The 22,153-nt window shown below is 36.8% G+C and overlaps 1 protein-coding gene across 1 annotated transcript in view; it reads right to left on the reverse strand.

Annotated features, from left to right (window-relative positions):
• Nucleotides 1–22,153, reverse strand: part of EPHA6 (EPH receptor A6) — a 1,226,126-nt gene that overhangs the window by 17,567 nt on the left and 1,186,406 nt on the right. The window contains exon 16 of the mRNA XM_036746072.1: nt 7,340–7,533. Coding sequence (XP_036601967.1) covers nt 7,340–7,533 — 194 coding nt within the window. The remainder of the gene's footprint in view (nt 1–7,339; nt 7,534–22,153) is intronic.

The raw sequence follows: 22,153 nt of genomic DNA on the forward strand, positions 1-22,153 counted from the left end.
AGGAGAGTCTATCCTGGTCTGTTGAAATCATACTAGGAGAAGTGATACTTATGGCATGATCAATAACTCTCCAATTCCTGGAAGGAGGCAGGGGAAGAGGTTAAGGGTCATGATAGTGGGAGAAGTTAGGTTCCAAGAAATAGATGGGATCTTTGTGAGTGGTGCTATGGTGCATGGGTACCATTGACTAGATGATCACCATGGTGTATAAATCCTGGGGGTTTGTTCCCTGAATCAAACCCCTAGTAGCTATAACCTAGTTGTGCCTCTGATCATCAGACTAGCATCTGTGTTCCTGGTTCTAGAACTTGCTTGCTGTGTATTCTTGGGCATATTGCTTAACATCTCTCTGTCTCAACTTCCTCAGCTCTAAATTGTGGACAACAAGATTTTCCCTGATTAACTCACACAGTTGTTGTGAGTTACAAAGCACCTTAAAGTACTCTGTAAAGTATAAAGCTTTGTACAGATATGTCATAATTTGATCAAGAATTCCTTTTTTTTTTTACTAAGCTTGCCATACAATGATTATTCCTCACAACTCATTTCCTTGGGATTTATGTGCACACTCTGTGTATTTAATGTGGAACTATTCTCTCTTTCATGTCTGTAAGGTTTCCTCCTCCTGCAAAATTATTATGCTTTTCTTTTTTCCCAATAAGTATATCTCAGGGATTGCCAAATAAGAAAATACTTCAGTTCTCAGAGCTGCCTCTAGATGTCACGCTAGAACTCTATCACTGATACACGCCTGGCTTTCTGTGTTATTTTTCCTTTCCTTCTTTCCTTCTCTCTCTCTCTCTCTCTCTCTCTCTCTCTCTCTCTCTCTCTCTCTCTCTTCCTTCCTTCCTTCCTTCCTCTCTTTCTTTCTTTTCTTTCCTTCTTTTTGTCACTGCAGGGCATTCTTCAAGCAGCTAGACTAGCCAGATTGTGGAATATCCTAAGCTATGTAAATTGCATTTTTGTCACTGATTGCTATGTCCAAGAGCGGGTGTTAGACGTACTTTGGTAAAGCTTCCTTGAAGGCACACTTAATTCAACACTGAATATCATGCTGTGAACCATAGAAAATGACATTTGAGATTCTAACATCCTTCATTCATGAAACATGATCACATAGGAGAAAACTGCTAACACTCTGTCCCCTCTCCAATCCGTCTTTCACACAGCTGTTAAGATAATCTTGGAGCAATGGTCTGATGTGGTCACTTCCCTCTCAGAAACCATCACTGGCTCCCAAGTACTGACTGGATAATATACAAATGCTGCAGCCTGACATTTAAGATTTTCCACAGTCTGTCCACAGCCCCCCTTTCTGACCTTATTTCACACTGCTCCCATCTACATCGTGATCTCCTCTTGTATTTTTCTGCCTTTACATTTGACCAGTTCATACTTGCTCCTCATCCCTACTTTTCTTCCTTCGAGGCTCAGCTAAACGGTCATGTGTTTTATGAAACATTTCTTGATCTCTTCCAGGTAAAAGTGCTCTTTCCCTCCTAAATTTTTATTAGAATGCTTGGTCTTGAATTCTTCTTTTCCCTAACATATTCTATTTTACTTCACACTTATTCTCTATATAGAGGTCATATCCCTAACATATTCTATTTTACTTCACACTTATTCTCTATATAGAGGTCATATCCCATCATGAGAATGTGAAGCCTGAGAGAGAGGACATAGAGTTATTTTTCAATCTTCATACTCAGTAGTACCCAGAACATTGCCTTTTAATAGTAATATGGAATTGCCAAGTCTCAGAGTTGTAAAGAACCTTAAAGAATTAAAGTATTTATCTAGTCTGACCTTTATCTAATTGAATTGAGCATTGGACTTGGAGTCAAAAAGATGTGGGTTCAAATCCTACTTGGACATTTATTAGCTGTGCAATCCAGGGCAAGTCACAACCTCCCTGGGTTTCAGTTTCCTCATGTGTAAAGTTAAGGAGTTAGACTGGATGACCTTATAGTCCTTTGCAGCTCTAAATGTATGATACTTTGATCCCTGACAAGCACCATTCAAGCCTTTGCTTGGAGATTTTAAGTAAAAGTAAACTTCTTTCTTCTGAGTCATGATCCTATGTCTTTTGCCTTCATTCCTACATACATGCTGCTGAATGAAGCTAGAGAAAACCAAGAAACTGTGACGACTGGGTCCACCACAAATTCATGTTACATAATCTCAACTGGGTCCTCATTGCTGCAAGCAAATCATTTTACGCCTCCCTAATTACCACACACCACAATGGCTCTTCCAAACTTTTTCTCTCTCCTCAAACCTCTTCTGACTCCCCTTCCCCTTATTTTCTCAGCTGAAAAACCACACATTTATTTTATTGAAAAAATGAGTCCATTTGCTGAGAGCTCCATCTTCTCCCCTCTTCACTTCATAACACCCAGATACCTCACTTCATAACACCTTCTCCTTCACTCCTGTCTCACATAATGAGGTGGCCCTTCTCCTTGCTAAAGCAAACCTTTCTACATGAACAAATGATCCCATTCTATCCTGTCTTTTCTAATACATTGTCCCGGCTATCATACTCACTCTCACTTATCTTTAATGTCTCTTTACAGGTTGCTTCCCTATTGTCTACAAACATACTTGTGTCTTTCCATCCTCAAAAATCCTTCACTTGATCCAACCATCTTGGCTAGTTATTGTGCCATGTTTCTTTGCCTTTTTGTGGACAAACTCCTTTGGAAGGTCATTTACAATAGGTGCCTCCACTTTCTTCCCTCTCATCCTCTTCTTAACTCTTTGTAGTCTATCTTCTGACCACATCATTCATTTGAATCTGTTCTCTCTAAAGTTACTAACAAACTCTTAATTGACAAATCCAGTGTCATTTTCTCAATCCTCATCCATCTTGACTTATCTTTGACATTGTTGATCATCTTCTTCTCTTTGATACTCTCTTCTCTTCAGGTTTTCATGACACTGTCCTACTCTGGTTATTCTACTTACTTATCTGACCATTCTCTGTCTCCTTCACTAGATCTTCATTAAGGTCAGGTCCTCTAAGGTCATGCATGTCACCTAGGGCTTTGTCCTGGGCCCTCTTCTCTTCTCCTTCCTTAGTATTTCACTTGGTGATCTCATCAACTCCCATGGATTCATTATCATCTATATGCTGATGATTCTCAAACCTACTTATTCAGTCCTAACCTGTCTCCCTGTCTCCCACCAGACTTGTGTCTCTAACTGCTTATTAGATATCTCAAACTGGATGTCTTGTAGTCATCTTAAATTCAACATATTCAAAACTGAATTCATTGTCTTTCCCGCCAAACCTTCCTCTGTTCCAAACATCCCTTTGACTGTTGAGGGCACCACTAAACTCCCAGTCACCCAAGTTCTCAACTTCCTATTCTCTCTCAACACCATAGCCAATCTGTTGCCAAGTCCTGTTGATTTTTACCTTCATAACATCTCTGGAATTCACCCCCTTCTGTCTTCTGACATTGCAACCATTATTGTGGACAACAAGATTTTCCCTGATTATCTCACACAGTTGTTGTGAGGACCAAATATTACAATGTGCCTTAAAGTACTTTGTAAAGTATAGAGCTTTGTACAGACATATCATAATTTGATCAGGAAGTCTTTTTTTTAGTAAGCTTGCCATACAATGATTATTCCTCTCAACTCATTATTTCACACCTGGACCATTGTGATAGCCTTCTGGTTGGTCTGTGTACCACAAGTCTTTGTATCTCCAATGCTAAGCACAGTGCCTGGAACATAGTAGGGGCTTAATAAATGTTTATTGACCGACTGACTAATGTAATAGAAGGAGTTTCCAACTAGGAGTCATAAGTTCTGAATTCAAATCTTGGATCTTCTACTAACTAGCTGTATGACTTTGAGCAAATAAGTTTACCTCTCAGTTTCATCAATTTTAAAATCAAAGGATTAGACTAGATAATCTTGAAGGCATCTTATACTAATAAACCTATGATACTATGACATCTACCTCTTTGATGCTAAGAGTCAGACTACATCTGTAAAGCATTTCTCCTTGAAAGCCTTTTGGAATGAGTGGAAAATTACAAATCAAAAATTTTAAAGTCAAGAAAGAGTATTAGAAATGTTTTATTGACAGGGAAGTTGGGCTATTCTGCTTAGTTCTGTGGTGTTCTGACAACGATTTCTTAAATAGTAAAATCAGCCTTACAAGATTCTATTTTGAAGGCTATGTGGTAGACATTCTTTCCTCTTTGAACAGGAAACTTTACAGGTATAAATTGAAAAGCTCTTTAAATAAGATACTGTTCAGCTTATTACCTCTTCTCTGATTTAACAGTCATCTTTTTACTCCCTTGAGTTTTCTACATCTTTTCCTCCAAACTAATTTAAAAAGGTACAGTGTAAATAAGAGAGCTGGTGAAAGGTTTGGGAATGTTAAGCTTAAGAACCAAATTTATCTTTTTTTCTTATTCCCTGTGTATACTAAGGGTAGCAGCAACAGCACATATGTCTTAGTCAGGAGTTAGGATAGAGGATCCATCACAAACTCTTCCACTTGACCACCCAAAGATTAGACTCTGGGACTGAATAATTGCTCCCAACAGATACCCACACACACACACACACACACACACACACACATACACACACACACACACACACACACACACACCTCTTAACTATAAATAAACTTCACATGTGTGTGTGTAAATCTTAATTCCCATCTTTGTTATGGCTACTGTATCATTGTGACTGATGCTTTCAAGCCTGTTATATAGATCTTTCCTCTCAGATATCCTCCATCATCAGTAATCCATACAAGCCACAGACTTCTGGCCTCTGGGGACCTTCAGGTGACTCTAAAAGCTTTGACTTGGCTTGACTGTTAGCTTTTGTCCCCTTTTTGTTCTGTCTTCATCTCAGCCCTCTTATTAGCATCTTTAAAATCCAACTAACATGCTTATTCCTCCCATTACTGGAGGGAGGGATCCAATTACCTCTTCTCCAGAGGAAATATCCTCATAGATACAGTTATCCCTTCCACATCATGACTTTTCCCATCATCATTTTAATATGTTGCAGGTTGGCATAAAAAATTAAATGGGAATTTTGGGGGAGTTTGGTGGAAGCTGCAGATAACATGCAAAGGCCTGCAGATGACAGAGAAAAAGTTTAGAAACTCAGAAATGTATAAACTATATGTATAGTATTGTGTAATATCAATCCAAATTTTATAACAAGGTACTGTAAATACCCCATAAAAGAAAAAGAAAAAATTCAGACTTCTTCTCTGATATGGAGTGCCAAAACATGTTATGTGCATTTTCCAGATCTTGGGGGCACCACACCCAAAGCCCCTGTGATGTGGAAGTGATAACTGTACTTTGACTCTTCACTTCTGCAGCAATCAATATGCAAGGAACTTTATTAATGGAAAATAGGAAGTAGGGTTACCAAGATGCCATGTGAAACGCAGGCTTACAATTTTGGTTATATATGCCAACCTTCTTCTCCATTAATTAAATTAATTTTTTAAATATTTTATTTTTTAATATGCTAATTTATTTATTTTTAGTTTTCAATATTTATTTCCATAAGTTTTAAATTCCCCCCCCCCCCACCTTCCTTCACTCTCTCTCCCCAAGACGGCACGCAATCCAACATAGGCTTTACATATACATTCATTTTTAAAATTAAATTAATAAAATTAAAAAGATGATTGAGAGTTGATTATTATTGAGGCTACTAGGTGGCAGAGTAAACAGAGCATTGTGCCTGGAGTCAGGAAAACCTGAGTTAAAATCCAGTCCCAGATACCTCCTAGCTATATGATCAAAGCAAAGTCATGTAACCTGTTTGCACCAGTTTCCTCAATTATAATTACATGCTTGACACATAGTAGGCACTTAATAAATGTTATGCTCTTTGCCTTTTTGTGTCATGTAATAATCTTCATAATAATCATCTGATATAGATCTTTTGAGAGGAAACTTATGATTTTAACTATATAGGGAACTGTTGGCAGAGGAAACACTTACTATTAATGTACATCAGCACCTCTTCTGCAATGCGTATTTTCAGACAGTTGCTTGAGGGCACTGAATGGTTAAGTGATTTGTTCAGGTTCACACAACCTATTTCCTAGGAAGGCAGACTTGAATCCATATCTTCCTGATAGTAAGGCTGCCTCTCTAACCATTATTCTTTGTTGTTTCTGGAGTAGATAGGGCAGATAAGAAAAGTAGGTACTGCAAGGTTCAGGGTCACAGAGATAATGAAAGGAAGAGCAGGGACTAGCCTCCAGGCCTCCAGACCTGGAGTAAAAGTGTCCTTTATTTTGGCCTTCAGTTGTGCCTTTGCTTTTTAACTGCAAACTTCTTTGGAAAGATAGACTAGAGTAATAGTTTAATATCTCTAAGCTATTTCATGCTTGGTCTCACATTGCTGAGGTTGCCAATTAGAGGCTTGGAGCTGAACTCCTGTGTGCTCAGTCCTAAACTGAGACCAATTTCAAGTAGGCCTTGAATAGCTTTAAACCTTTCCATCACTAAAAACTGACATTGATTTGAACTTGTGACCCAAAGTTGACAGTCTCTGCATTCTGTTAATCATCTCCTGTATTGAGAGACTGAGTTTTAAAATTGTTTAGGAGATTTTTATGTAATTTTCAATTGTATTTGGATAAATGAAAATATTTCAAATTCATTAATAATTTAAATTAAATAGCACAATAATGAGTCACCTGAATGGACAGTTTTCTTTCTTCTTACCCTTCTTCCCACAATTTTGCTTCAGAGAAGAGTAAATCAGTTTTCTAAATTCAACCAACTATTTTTTAAATGGCATTTCAGTGTCATCATTTTCTTGTCCTGTCATCAGTCTTTCTTGGGAAATTAATTGGAGCAGAGTGAGACCATTCCATCAGGGAAATACTCCTGCTCTTAGCTGAGTCACAAATTACCCCTGTTTAGCCTTCCATTTCAAACAAATGGACAGGGCATGGAATAGACAGGAAAATTATAAGTGGGATTTAGGTGCACATAGATTCCACTATAAATGGTAAAGAAACACTAGCAAATAGTGAAAGAATGTATAAACATCAAAGGCCCCTATGGGAAAAATATTAAGAAAGCAATTCAAAAAGATTAGATATGGAGAGATAAAAAGTCAAGCAAACTGCTTTCTTGTGCAAAAAAAATCTATTTTTCTTTATAGTCTTAACAATTTGCAATTTCAGCTGATGAATAAAATGTGCTTTCTATATCCAAAAGGTTGGCAAACTCAACGCTGATAGAGCTGAGTCTTTACCTATTCTTGTCCTGGAAGTAATTACACATTCAAGGAAAAAGAGCAACTTTTTGCATCTTACACAAGTATGTCCTCCACCAGAGTATGAAGGGTACTGGGATTTCGGATTAGTTTGTCTAAGAAGCTGACAATATCAGTAAATTTCGGTCGGTGATTTCTCTCTTTCTGCCAGCAGTGGAGCATCAGCTGATGGAGAGATGCTGGGCAGCCCATTGGAGCTGGGAGTCTGTAGCCTTCCTCAATGGACAGAATTACCTAAACCAAAAAAAAAACCCACATCAGTCTATTAAATTAATTCCATTCAATAAGCAATTATTAAATGCCTACTATGTTCAAGTCATCTTCTTGATTCTTCCTTTACAACCTTTCTCACATCTGTCCCCTTCTCCACATTTGCCAGCCTAGTTCATACTCTTACTATCTCTTGACTGGACTACTAAAATAAACCCCTAATTATACTTTCTATATACAATCTTTCTCCTTTTCAATCCATCTTTCTCATAGATGCCAATATAATCATTCTAAAGCATAGGTCTGATCATGTCTTTCTCCTGCTCAAAAATCTACAATGGCTCCCTGTCGCCTCTAGAACAAAATACAAACCATTATGTTTGGCATTTAAATCCTTCACAATCTGGCCTTAGTCTACCTTCCAGATTTGTTTCACATTACTTCCCATTCATACATTTTGTGTTCTAGCCCAACTGGCTTACTTTTTCTCTAATGACATTGCATTAGCAGCTTCCATGCTTTTTCATAGACTGCTCTTTGTAACTAAAAAGCACAACCTTCTTACTTCTGCCTCATAGAATCCTTAATTTCTTTCAAGGTTCCATCAGATACCTCTTTATATGTAGTCTTTCTTGAGACCCGTAGATGCTTAATAAATGACTGCAAAAGGAGTTGAAGGTACTGTATTAGCTGCTCAGGAACATGTAGTCCTTTACAGAAATCCTCTTTTGCTTCATTGTGCTGTGAAAGTGACTGGCAGGTTCCATCAGCTGGGAAGGCTTTGAGGGTAGCTTTGATTGTATGGCTATTGGCTGAGGACCAACTTGGCTAAGTTCAGAGGGGCCATTGCCTCGTTAGCCATAATGAATTTTTTGGCCACATTAATTCTCAAAGACCATTTGCTAAATCTTAATAGGGTTCAATCTGAATTAATTTAATAGAGACACTGACAAAAATTACAACTCCTGGAACAACTGAAATAAAGATAAACACAGAAAAGAAGCCAATAAGAAAAAAAAAATCTAGAAACTGAGTTTGTTTTCTGAAATAAAGAGAAAAATTATGACCATGGTAAGATAAATAGTAGAATCTGCTGAATTCTATGAGCATAATACTCCTAGTGCTAGAGGAGCTATTAGAGGCCTACTAATCCATTCCCCTTATCGTACAGATGAGAAAACTGCTGTTCAGAGAGGTTAAATAACTTTCAGATTCACATTGGTAATGTCAGAAGCAGGATTTGAATCCATGTCCTCTGACCCCAGAAACAGGGCTCTTCCTGTTTGCATGAAAAACCAATAGCTGCTAAAAATAGGGACATTACCACACTTTGAAGAGTAAGGATTAGGTCAAGTTTGGGGAAAATGCCAGAAAAATCTATAGTTGTGCATTAAGGAGAAGTCCCTGAAGCCTATTTTCAGTGACTCTTGCTAGTAAAGATGTCAGCATAAAGTCAATAGGCTCTGTGCAAACCACACATAAAGTCATCTAAGTGAAATTTTGCCTCTCCTGAGGCACTGATTTATTTATTTTTTGTCCTTTTATACTAAAATCTATGGGCAGCCTTTCCTAGTCCTCATTCCTTTCCTTTCTATACTTTTCATCTCCTCTTCATTCATGGCTGGCTTCTTATTCTGACAGTATATGTTATTATGGTGATTTCCTATTTCTCTTTGGGCCAGCTAAGACTTAGACTGCTATCATCACCCTGCTTATACCTGAGAACTCACACTGATCTGCAATCCAATCAGGATGAGGAGAGTCCTAAAAGACCAGGGAGTTAACAGGCATTAGGAATGCTTTCCCTGGCTCATGAGAAATCACATGGGTTGTCTCCTGAGAGTCTTCTTTGGATCTGTATTTGCTACATGAGTGTAATAATAACCTAAAACAAAGAGTCCTTTCTGAATTGCTCAAAGGAGTTTCTGTATGTTGTTTTATTCTCTCCACATCCTTTATCAGAAAGGCAAGAGAGAAGGGAGAAGGGAGAAAATGAAGAAACTGAGGTACAGAGTATGTCTTCTGAAGAAAGTCATTCATAAATTATAAAGAAAAAAATATTATTAATAATGACTGTACTTTCACTGAGAGGAATCAGAAAGACCTTCTACTTCATTCTGCAGACTCCTTTCACATAAGCCATAGCACTGTGTACATTTAAAATTTTAACAATGAAACACATTTCCCATTATTCTAAATCCTTTCTTTAGTTAATACTATCAGATCTGCCCATAAAGTAATTAACCAATATATCGAACACCTACTATGTGCCATGCACCGTGCTAAGTGCTGGGCATACAAAAAGAGGCAAAAGACAGTCCTTGACCTCAAAGAGCTTAAAATCTAATGAAGGAGAAAACATGCAAACAAATATACACAAATAGATTATGTATAGGAAAAATAGAGAATAATTAACAGAGGGAAGCTATAAGATTTAAGAGGGATTGGGAAAGGCTTCCTGTAGAAGATGGAATTTTAGTTAGAACTTGAAGGAAGCCAGGGAGGCCCAGAGTTAGGAATGAAGAGGTAGAGTATCTGTTTATGTAACTAGACATTTGCAAGTAGCAATAATAAAACGTAATCAACAAGACCTCTCTCTTACTGACACAGTGGTAGCTTTTTGGATAACAGTAAATAATACATACAATGTCAGTGTGACCAGCACACATTACCCACCCCAGGATCCCTACAATTTCTTTGCAGAATGTTCCATTAGTAAACATTATTTATCCTTTTCAGCAATTTTCTGAGCAGGCTTATAATTGGAGTGAGCACAAGCTTAGGGACATTTTGAAGAATAAAACATTTGTCAAAATTGTTGCAAAAAGGTAATTTTTTTATAAAATGTAAGAAAAGGAAGTTATCCATTGTGAAGCATTTTCAATCAATCAATCAATAAGCATTTGCTAAATACCCGCTATGTGCCAGTTACTGTGCTAGTTGCTAGGGATATAAAATATAAAATGAAACAGTTGATGTCTTCAAGGAACTTGCCTTCTATCAGGGGAGATAAAATAATATAGCAATAACTAGCGTTTATATAGTGCTTTAAAAAGATATGCAAAGTGCTTTACAAACCTTGTCTTAGGGATCCTCACAACAACTCTGTTAGGTGGATGCTTTATTACTCCTATTTTACAGATGAGGAAACTGAGGCTGACAGAGGTTAAGTGACGACTTGCCCAGAGGCACACCACTGGTAGGTATCTGAGGCTGAATTTGAATTCAGGTCTTCCTGCTTACAGGTCTATCTACTGTTCCACTTAGACAATGGGATAATCGGACTTCAATATGATTACTTGGATCCAAATTTAATAATATATTAGTACTTTGATAACTCTATGATCACATTGATGTGGACACTTTCTCCAACTGTGTGGATCACAAGCCCTCGTGGCTTCCCATCCTGTGTTCCTCTTGTCCACGCCCTTCCATAAATCTTCAATAGGGGGTCCATCCAATATGCTGAATGACTTCCTGTATTTCTTTCTATGATATGTTGTTGTTGTACATCAGTTTCCCCCAGATTTCACTACCTTTTTTCAGTCATACATCTCTTTGATGACATTTTTATATTGTTTTATGTGACTTTAAAAAAATAAACTGCCCTGCCCTGCCCACTGGAGGGAACTTTGGGTCTTATTCATTGACTCAAATCCTAAACTATCCTGTACCTTATAGCTTTAGATATAGCCTGGGGAAAATGAGAGGTTAAATGACTTGACTACCATCCCATTGGAAACTAGATTATGTAGTCGATAAAATGCTCAGGAAGACCTGAGTTCAAATCCCACCTCAGACCCTTACTAGCTGTGTGACTCTGGGTAAGTCACTTAACCTCTGTCGGTCTCAGTTTCTTCATTTCTAAAATAGCACCTACCTCCCATGGTTGTTATGAGGATAAAATGAAATCATATTTGTAAAGTACTTTGTAAATCTTGTGTTTTTGGTGGTCGTCACCGTCGTCGTAGTAGTAGTATATGCAAGGGTGGAATACTTGGACCCAGTTCTTTTTGACTTCAAGACTGGATCTCTATTCATTATATTATGCTACCTATTGAGTATCTTGCATGATAATTTATTAATAATGCATCGTAGTCTATTCATACTCACCCTAGCTGTTCCATTGCCATTTGGGTGACCCTCAACTAGAATTTCTTGGATGGCGAAGTATCCCATGATTTAGTTTAATATCCAGGCAAAATGAAAATCTGTTCTCCAAAATCAAGTTCTCCAAATATGATTTCCTGGATAATTATTAAAAGTTGTGTGGAAAACACCTAATATTTAATCACAGCATTCAACCTCAATTAATACAGATGCATCATGGCTTAGTTGGTAGAGGGCTAAGCTTTGAGTCCAGGAGATTTAATTTCGAATCCTGTCTTCCAAAGTTACTAGATGTGTGACTCTGGACAAGGGGCTTAACTTCTCTATGCTGTGATAAGAGGATTAACCCCACCCTGGTCATTTTATGAGCAATTTCCGTACCAGGAATTGTTTGTAGAGTACAGAACTGAGGTGAAATGTAAAGTTCCTAATCTTTGATCATACAAGTTACCTTGTATTCTGAGGAGGTTTAAGTATTAGCCTCTCAAGAAATGATTGTAACAATAGTTATGCTACTGCATCCTATTTTAAGATGTGTCAATGAGCTCTTGTGAGAATCTTTCATGTGAAGGAAATAAATACCTGTTCCATGCATAATTATGCATTAAGTACTTTTAAAATCTACCTTTTGGGGAAACACTAGACAGACATGAACCTAAACTTAAGCTTTAAATAATTGTCTGGGGCATCAGGCTTGGGCTTTTATGAGCTGGGCAATATTAGGAAAGGGAGTCCAGCTGAGAGACTTGGACCTTGTGTGTGTGTCCAAAACATAGGGGCCCTTTTGGGAGAGGGACTTACGTGCAATACCTTAAACTTTGGGCTTGACAATGGTTCTCTAATTTTAGAATCAAAGATTGAGAGCTTGAAGAGACTTCAGTAGGGCATCTAGTCTAACCCCTTCACTTTGCAGATGAAGAAACTGAGGCTCAGAGATCACTTGTCCAGAGTCAAACAGCTAGTAAGCCTTATTTTTTAAGTCATGGAAGCCCCCGTTAACAAAGCCATGAACCAAGACAGTTAAACTATTAGAAGCAGTTTGAACAAAGCCCAGTTTGGTTTTTCTCCTATGATTATGTCATTCTTAGGAAAGTATTGCTTTGTAATGTATTTCCTGATTTATCGTGGTATTTGGCCTGAAGATCAAATTTTTTTAAGGTTTTAGAAAGGTACTAATTAACTGAGAAATGCTTTTTAACAAGTGAGTTGTATTATATCTTAATGCTATCATCCTCTGGGTAAAGGCTATATAAAAAGATATCCCTTTTCAAAGATGTAACAAGAAAATTAAAAACAAAGCGAAAGAAATGAAAAGGTATAATTTTCATTAAAAGGTAGTAGGGATTGACCTCCCACCAGAAATGATTACATAAAACCAAGTTGCTTATTATAGATAAACCTTACTTGTCATCAAAACTGCAATCTTTAGCATCTTAGAAACAACCTAAGCCACAGTAGGCACACATGGCAGATTATACTGTGCTTGCTGAATCTAATGAGTTTTTGAATTTTGTTGATGGTTTTGGAATCAGAGCAAGTGATGTGTACCTTTTATTAAACTAAGCAACCCCAGATGCATCAAACAACAAAAGATGCTGAAATGTTCCTGGAAGCTACATGGGCATTGTCTGTGCATATTATAATAACTGTTGCATTGTTTACAGAGAGAGGAGGAGTGCATGCACTTTTTATAATGTTCAAAAGGAAAAATATGAAATATCAGCAAGGGCTGAAATGTTCTCCATCAAGGGGTATTATTTTTGCATGTCTTCACACTCTTTTTTCCCCCTTAGTTTTGGGAGAAACTATTTTCCGTTAAAGCATATATAATAAATTTGTTCTTATAAGCTACTAAATATATTTAAGAATCTGTGCATCTATATGTAGAAATTCCCTTCATCACAAATATCCTCTTTTGAAGATGCACATCATATTTATTTATTATCAGAAATTTAATTTTATGAAAGGAAATACCCAATGGCACTGCTAATGTACTTTCTTGGTGTTTCAATGGAAAGATATATCTACAAGAACCCAAACATGCAGTAAAAATTGTGTATGGTGGGAGCAAGCTTTTGTTTTTTATTCTTCATCACAATTAATTTCAATATAAAAAGTTTGGCTAAAACTGAAATATCAGATTCAAGAAGTGGTGGAATAGGCCCATATGAAAGTAATGAAAATGATAGAAGTAGGAGAGTACTATAAAGATTGCAGATTATTTTCAGATAGTGATTACATGGAAATTCTTAAGGAATGGAGACTCAATTTCCTTCACAAAGTTGAGGTAAGTTCTAGTCAGAAGAAAAAGTTTAAGATAGGTCTCAACACCCTCCCTCTTCTCCATCCTCTGTTTACCCAAGTATGGATGAGACTGCAAATGAGCTTTTGTGTGTGTATAGTACTTTATATTATAACCAGTGTGTGCTGTGTAACTTAATGCTATTATTCTTCAGAACAGCCACTAAGTTAGGGTGACCTGTGCTTTGTCCCAGGATCCTAAAATTAGAGAGTACTGAAGCAATCCTTCAGTATTTAGGAACAATGCAGTTAATATAGGAAGTTGCCTCATGGTGGGTTGGGGTGAGCAACTCCTCACCTGGATTCACCTCCTCTTCAACAAAGGGCTTCACACTGCTTCCCTGGGTGTCTGCTTTATTCTTCAACTGAGGTCACTTGTCCCCATGAGATTTTTCTTCAGGTGAAAAAATTTCTACTTAAGGATGTTGTTTTCAAAGGGTAAAGGTTATTCATGAAGTGGTTTATCCTTTGGAATACATCTGTTTTTCACTTGAGGCTTATTATTAAGTAGTACGGGTGAATAATCGGCGGGAATTTCTACCAGTGACTTATTTGTGCTGCTATTTGTAGACTCTAAGGCTTGCAAGTGGTATAGTGAGAAAAAACTGGCCTTGGAGACAGAACAACTTGGGTTCTGTGACAGTTAAAAAAGTTCTGAGAAAGATAGTTTCTATGTAATTTAACCATTTTATTATTAAGGCCAGCATGTTTGTTAATAAAAGGATGGTCATTTGGCTGTCTGTTTTAGACCAAAGACCCCTCATGGGGGTGGGCTGTCACCCTTGTATGCCCTTTGAATAGCAGGTCTTCCTGAGGGGTGGCAATCAACTCTGATTGGTTAACAATTAATGAAAAAATGAATACTATAATAAGAGGCTAGACAATATTACAATGAGCATCTTGGGGTACAAGACTTGAGTCACCCAAATCTTGATCAAAGATATTTATAAATTCTCATACTACCTGTCTGACAAAAGGGAGAATCAACACTTCCCAGACCTGTCTGAGTAAACACAATGAGTAGAAACGTACCCATTAGCCCAAACTTAGAATTTTTTTTACTGTCTGCTTAGATCTTGGCCTGAGGTAATCTTTAAGAGAGATTTCCCACACTTATTGGTTTCTGGATGAGGAAGTAGGAAAGGATGAAAAACCTTTGTCCTAATATGATAATTTGTTATTAAATAGAAGAGAGAGAAGTACTCATTTCTCACAGTTCGAGTCCTGTCTTTGATTGATACTGGCTGCGTGACCCTTGTCAGGGCACTTCACCTTGCAGTGTACCATGCAATTATTTAAGGCTATAAGTTGCAGAGAAGATACCAATCTGCATTGGTAGAGAATTCTCCAAACTGAGAACTCCCATCACTGATGAAATTACAAGTCATGTATAAAAAAGGAAGAGGAGCTTATTTTCCTTTAATAAATGAACATATTGGTAACTTCTGGGTAAAACTTTCTTCCTTGTATAAATCATGTTTTCTGCTAGAATATAAGCTTCATAAAAACCCATTATTATGTTATTTATTTTTGTACCACCCACAGCATTTCCCCATAGACAATGCCCTTTTTAAGGAATTTGTCCAACATTTAAATTTTGTTTGTTGTAAATTTTCTTTTAAAAATATATATTTTATCTTTTTTCAATCAGCAAAAATCAGACTTCTCACTTTCCCATCCCAACTCTCTCCATCCAAGTGAGAACCAAAGAGAAACAGAACTCCTGTTACAAACATATATAATCAAATAAAATGAATTTCTACATTGGCAATGTTCAAAAACAAATAAAAAATTCATTTTGCACTCTGAATCCTTCACCCCTTTGTCAGGAGGTGGGTAAGATGTTTCATCATTAGTCATCTGGAATCGTATTTGGTCATTATATTGATAAGAGTTTCTAAGTCTTTCAAAGGTATTTGTCTTTGCCATATGGTAAAACAATACTGTTATCATTGTTTTAATTGTTTTCCTGGTTCTGTTCACTTCATTGCAAATCAGTTCATACAAGTCTTGTCAGGTATCTCTGAGACCATCCACTTCATAATTTCTTAAAGCACAATAACTCATCACATTTATGTAGCATAACTTGTTCATCCATTCTCTAGAGTCTAATTGATCAGTACCCCTACAAACTCCCATTCTTTGCCATCTTACCCCACCTGCCTCCTTGTTTGGATAGCTGTATACTTGAGTACCCTAACGATGTGAAGTAGTTTTCCCTAACCTTCCTTTTTCTCTCCTGATACCCCCAGTGTACTCCTCTTTCTACTCCTATAGGTCCTCTTCTCAGTCTGCCCTTGATCTGTGACTCAGAACTAGGTGTTAAGCAACAGAGCAGCCAGTTGGTACCTATTCCTGTCAAAGTGCCCTGGTATGTGTCTGGTAGTACAGAGGTGTGGGTCTGGGACCTCCTCTTGACCTGGTGCACAAGCTCTCCCTGGGTGAAGGAGTGCTCCTTTCACAGAGTGCTCCTGACCAGACCCAATCTCCAGTGCTGGCTAAGTTCTGTGTCTATTTTTCCATGCTGACCTGGGCTGGAAAAATAACTCAATGTGGCCTTTTCTAGATTTCTCAATTAGGATTCAGTCTGGGGTCTTTTAAAAATCTGTTTAAGAGGAGAAATTTTTGAGGGGAAGCTCCTTGTACTGCTTCCTGTTATTCTACCATCTTAAGACAATGCCTTTTAAATGAATAGGACTCAGTAAATTGAATGCGTTTGCTAAAAGAATATGTAATTGTTGAATGACATTAGAAAGGAACTAGTTTAAACTCAAAAACACACCAAGAGCCTATCTAGAAGTAGAAAAAGTAGCTCATGAACTCAAATAGAACTAAAAGAAAGGGTGGGGATTTAGGATTTAGAGTCAACTGTCTGGGTTCAAATCTTAGAATTTCCAATGATTTCCAATGAGATTGTAGGCAAGCCACCTAACCTCTCAGATTTCAGTTTCCTTTTCTGAAGGAACTTGACTAGGTGACCTCTACTGTCCTTTCCAGAACTGGATTTATGACTTTTATATGTATTACTTTTGTTCTATATTTCTTCCAAAGAAAGAGGTAAATGTGTAATTTATTTTTATATGAAGAACTGGCTGATATGTAACCATGTATTTATATAAAGAGTTAAGTTCAAACTCCTTTAACTGGGATTCTAGGCCCTCCACAACATGGAAGACCCTTCTAGTCTTATTTGATATGACTTTTTTCCATCATATTTGGGATATTTTATGTTCCTTAAAGAATACTCTATGCTTTTGCTCACACTTCTCTATTCCTAGAATGTCTTTCTTCCATCCCCAGTTGAATTCCTAATCTTTTTCCTTCCTTCCTTCCTTCCTTCCTTCCTTCCTTCCTTCCTTCCTTCCTTCCTTCCTTCCTTCCTTCCTTCCTCCCTCCCTCTCTCCCTCCCTTCCTCCTTCCTTCCTTCCTTCCTTCCTTCCTTCCTTCCTTCCTTCCTTCCTTCCTTCCTTCCTCCCTCCCTCCCTTCCTCCCTTCCTCTCTTTCTTGAAATTTAATTTTTAAAAAATGAAGACCCATCTTTTCTTCCTCCCCTTTCCCCTTCCCCTCCTCTTCTCCCCCATTCAGAAAGTGAAAAATCTAAAAAACAAAACTCCTGGTATATACATGTAGTCAAATAAAACAAGTTCTTTTGTATTTATTTATTTTAATTAGATTTTTTATTTTTAGTTTACAACATTTAGTTTTACATGTTCTTGAGTTTCAAATTTTCTTTCCTTTCCTCCCCTCCCCACTCACCCTTCAAGACTACATGCAGTCTGATATAGATTCTACATAAACCTTCGCATTAAACTTATTTACACAACAGTCAAGTTGTAAAGAAGAATTATGACCAATGGAATGAATCACGAGAGAGAAGAAACAAAACCAAAAAAAAGAGGAAAAAAAGAGAGCAAATAGTTTGCCTCAATCTGCATTCAGACTCCACAGTTCTTTCTCTGGATGTAGCTAGCTCTCTCCATCATGAGTCCTTTGAAGCTGTCTTTGAGCATTGTATTGCTGAGGAGAGCCAAGTCTACCAAAGTTAGTCATCACAAAATCAATATGTCTGTGGTTGTGTATAATGTTCTCCTGGTTCTGCTCCTCTCACTCAGCATCAGATCATGTAGATCTTTCCAGGTTATTATGAAGTCCGTGTCTTCCCCATTTCTTTTAGCCCAATAGTATTCCATTACATTCATATACCACAACTTGTTCAGCCATTCCCCAATTGATGGGCATCCCCTTGATTTCCAATTCTTTGCCACCACAAAAAGAGCAGCTATAAATATTTTTGTACATACAGGTCCCTTTCCCACTTGTGTGATCTCTTTGGGTTATAGCCCTAGGAGTGGTATTGCTGGGTCAAAGGTTATACATGTTTTTACAGCCCTTTGGGCATAGTTCCAAATTGGTGTCCAAAATAGCTGAATCTGTTCATAACTCCACCAACAAATGTATCAATGTTCCAATTTTCCCACATCCTCTCCAGCATTTATCATTTTCCTGTTTTGTCATGTTAGCCAATCTGACAAAAGAGATGTGGTACCTAAAAGTTCTTTTCATTTGCATTTCTCTAATCAATAGTGATTTAGAGTATTTTTTCATATGCCTATAGATATCTTTAATTTCTTCCTCTGAAAACTGCCTATTTGTATCCTTTGACCATTTCTCAATTGGGGAATGACTTTTATTTCTATAAATTTGGCTCAGTTCCCTGTATATTTTAGATATGAGGCCTTTATCGGAGACATTGGTTGTCAAGATTTTCTCCCAATTTTCTGCTTCCCTCCTAATCTTTGTTGCATTGGCTTTGTTTATACAAAAATTTTTCAGTTTAGCATAATCAAAATTATCCATTTTGCATTTTATAATGCTCTCTATCTCTTGTTGGGTCATGAATTCCTCCCTTTCCCATAAACCTGACAGGTAAACTATTCCTTGGTCTCCCAAATTGCTTATTGTATCAGCCTTTATTCCTAAATCATGTACCCATTTTGACTTTATTTTGGTATATGGTGTAAGATATGGGTCTATGCCCAGTTTCTGCCATACTATTTTCCAATTTTCCCAGCATTTTTTGTGAAACAGTGAATTCTTAACCCAGAAGCTGGATTCTTTGGGTTTATCAAAGAATAGATTGCTAGAGTCAATGACTTCTGAGTCTTGTGTACCTAACCTGATCTAGCACTCAGTTTCTTAGCCAGTTCCAGGTAGTTTTGAGGACTGCTGCTTTATAGTACAGTTTGATATCTGGTATGGCTAGGCCACCTTGCCTAGCATTTCTGTTCATTAATTCCCTTGATATTCTGGACTTTTTGTTCTTCCAGATGAATTTTGTTATTATTTTATCCAACTCTGTAAAATAATTTTTGGCACTTTGATTGGTATGGTGCTGAATAAGTAAATTAATTTAGGTAAAATTGTCATTTTTACTATATTAGCTTGGACTAACCACAAGCAACTGATGTTATTCCATTTAATTAGATCTGACTTTATTTGTGTGAGAAGTGTTTTGTAATTGTGTTCATATAGTCCCTGAGTTTGTCTTGGCATGTAGATTCCCAAATATTTTACAGTGTCTACAGTAACTTAAAATGGAATTTCTCTTTCTATGTCTTGCTGTTGGGCTTTGTTAGTAATATATAGGAATGCCGAGGATTTATGTGGGTTTATTTTATATGCTGCAACTTTGCTAAAGTTATTTATTATTTCAAGCAGTCTTTTACTTGAATCTCTAGGATTCTCTAAGTAAATCATCATACCATCTGCAAAAAGTGATAATTTAGTTTCTTCTTTGTCTATTCTAATTCCTTCAATTTCTTTTTCTTCTCTTAATGCTAAAGCTAACATTTCTAGTACCAAATTGAATAATAAGTGTGATGATGGACATCCTTGTTTCACCCCTGATCTTATCGGGAATGCATCTAGCTTATCCCCATTACATATAATGCTTGCTGATGGTTTTAGGTAGATGCTATTTATGTATTTAAGAAAGACTCCATGTATTCCTAGGCTTTCTAGTGTTTTTGATAGGAATGTCAAAAGCTTTTTCTGCATCTATTGAGATAATAATATGGCTTCTGCTAGTTTTGTTATTGATATAATAAATTATGCTGATAGTTTTCTTAATATTGAACCAACCTTGCATTCCTGGAATAAATCCTACCTGGTCATAGTGTATTATTCTCGTGATAAGTTGCTGCAATCTTTTTGCTAATATTTTTTGCTAATATTTTGCTAAAATTTTTGCGTCGATATTCATTAGGGAAATTGGTCTATAATTTTCTTTCTCTGTTTTCACTCTTCCTGGTTGGGTATTAGTACCATATTTGGGTCATAAAAAAATTTGGTAGGACTCCTTCTTTGCCTATTTTCCCAAATAGTCTACGAAGTATGGGAATTAATTGTTCTTTAAATGTTTGATAGAATTCATATGTAAAACCATCTGGCCATAGAGATATTTTCCTAGGGAGTTCATTGATGGCTTGCTCAATTTCTTTTTCAAGAGATGGTGTTATTTAGGTAATTTATTTCCTCTTCTGTTAACTCGGGCAATTTGTATTTTTGTAAATATTCATCCATTTCCCTGAGGTTATCAAATTTATGGGCATACAATTGGTCAAAATAATTCCTAATTATTGTTTTAATTTCCTCTTCATTGGAGGTGAATTCACCCTTTTCATTTTTGATACTGGTAATTTGGTTTTCTTCTTCCTTTTTTTTTAAAAATAAAATTGATGAAGGATTTATCAATTTTATTAGTTTTTTCATAAAACCAGCTCTTAGTTTTATTTATTAGTTCAATAGTTTTCTTGAATTTAAATTTTATTATTCTCTCCTTTGATTTTCAGTATTTCTAATTTGGTATCTAATTAGGGATTTTCAATTTGGTCTTTTCCTAGTTTTTTTAGTTGCATGACCATTTCATTGATTTCCTTTTTATCTATCTTATTCATGTAAGCATTTAGAGATATAAAACTTCCCCTAAGAACTGCTTTTGCTGCATCCCATAAGATTTGGTATGTTGTCTCATTATTGTCATTCTCTTGAATGAAGTTATTAATTGTTTTTATGATTTGATCTTTGGCCCACTCATTCTTTAGGATTAGATTATTTGGTTTCCAATTAATTTTTAGCTTATTTTTCCATGGTTCTTTATTACAAATAATTTTTATTGCGTCATGATCTGAGAAGGATGCATTGACTATTTCTGCCTCTCTTCACTGGATTATGAGGTTTTTATGCCCTAATACATGGTCAATTTTTGAGTATTGCCATTATCATCATTTAGTTTTCTCCAGAAGTTTATCATATCTGCCTTTTCTAAAATTCTATTCACCTCCTTAACTTCTTTCTTGTTTATTTTGAGGTTATCTTTATCAAGTACAGAGAGGGGGAAGTTGAGGTCCCCCACTAGTATGGTTTTGCTGTATATTTCTTCCTGTAACTCCCTTAACTTCTCATCTAAGAATTTGCATGCTATACTACTTGGTACATATATGTTAAGTAATGATATTGCTTCATTGTTTATGGTGCCTTTTAGCAGGATGTAGTGTCCTTCCTTATCTCTTTTAATTAGATCTATCTTTGCTTTTGCTTTGTCTGAGATTAGGATTGCTACCCCTGCTTTTTTTACTTTAGCTGAAGCACAATGTATTCTACTCCAGCCTTTTACTTTTACCCTGTGTGTATCCCCCTGTTTCACATGTGTTTCTTGTAAACAGCATATTGTAGGATTATGGTTTTTAATCCATTCTGCTAGATGCTTCTGTTTTATGGGTGAATTCATCCCATTCACATTCACAGTTATGCTTACAAGCTGTGTCTTTTTCTCCATCCTGTTTCCCCCCATTTATGTTTTTATTTCTCCTTCCCCCCTTCCACTCCTCAAAAGAGTTTTGCTTTTGACCATTGCCTTCCTCAGTTTACCCTCCCTCTTGATTCCCCTCCCTTATCTTACTCTTTTCCCCTCAATACCTCTTCCCTCCCTTCTGTCCACTCCCCTTTTCTTTCCCCTTTCCCCTCCTACTGCCTGTAGGACAAGTTTGATTTCTATACTTTTTAGAGTATGTTATTCTCTTCTTGAACCAAATTTGATGAGAGTAAAGCTCATATACTACTCTTCTCCCTCCCTTCTTTCTCTATATTCTAATGTGTTTTTGTGCCTCTTCATTTGATGTAATTTACCCTTTTCTACTACCTCCTTATCTTTTCTCCCAGACCCCACCCTTTC

Source organism: Trichosurus vulpecula, chromosome 2, assembly GCF_011100635.1.
Source record: "Trichosurus vulpecula isolate mTriVul1 chromosome 2, mTriVul1.pri, whole genome shotgun sequence".
Taxonomy (NCBI): domain Eukaryota; kingdom Metazoa; phylum Chordata; class Mammalia; order Diprotodontia; family Phalangeridae; genus Trichosurus; species Trichosurus vulpecula.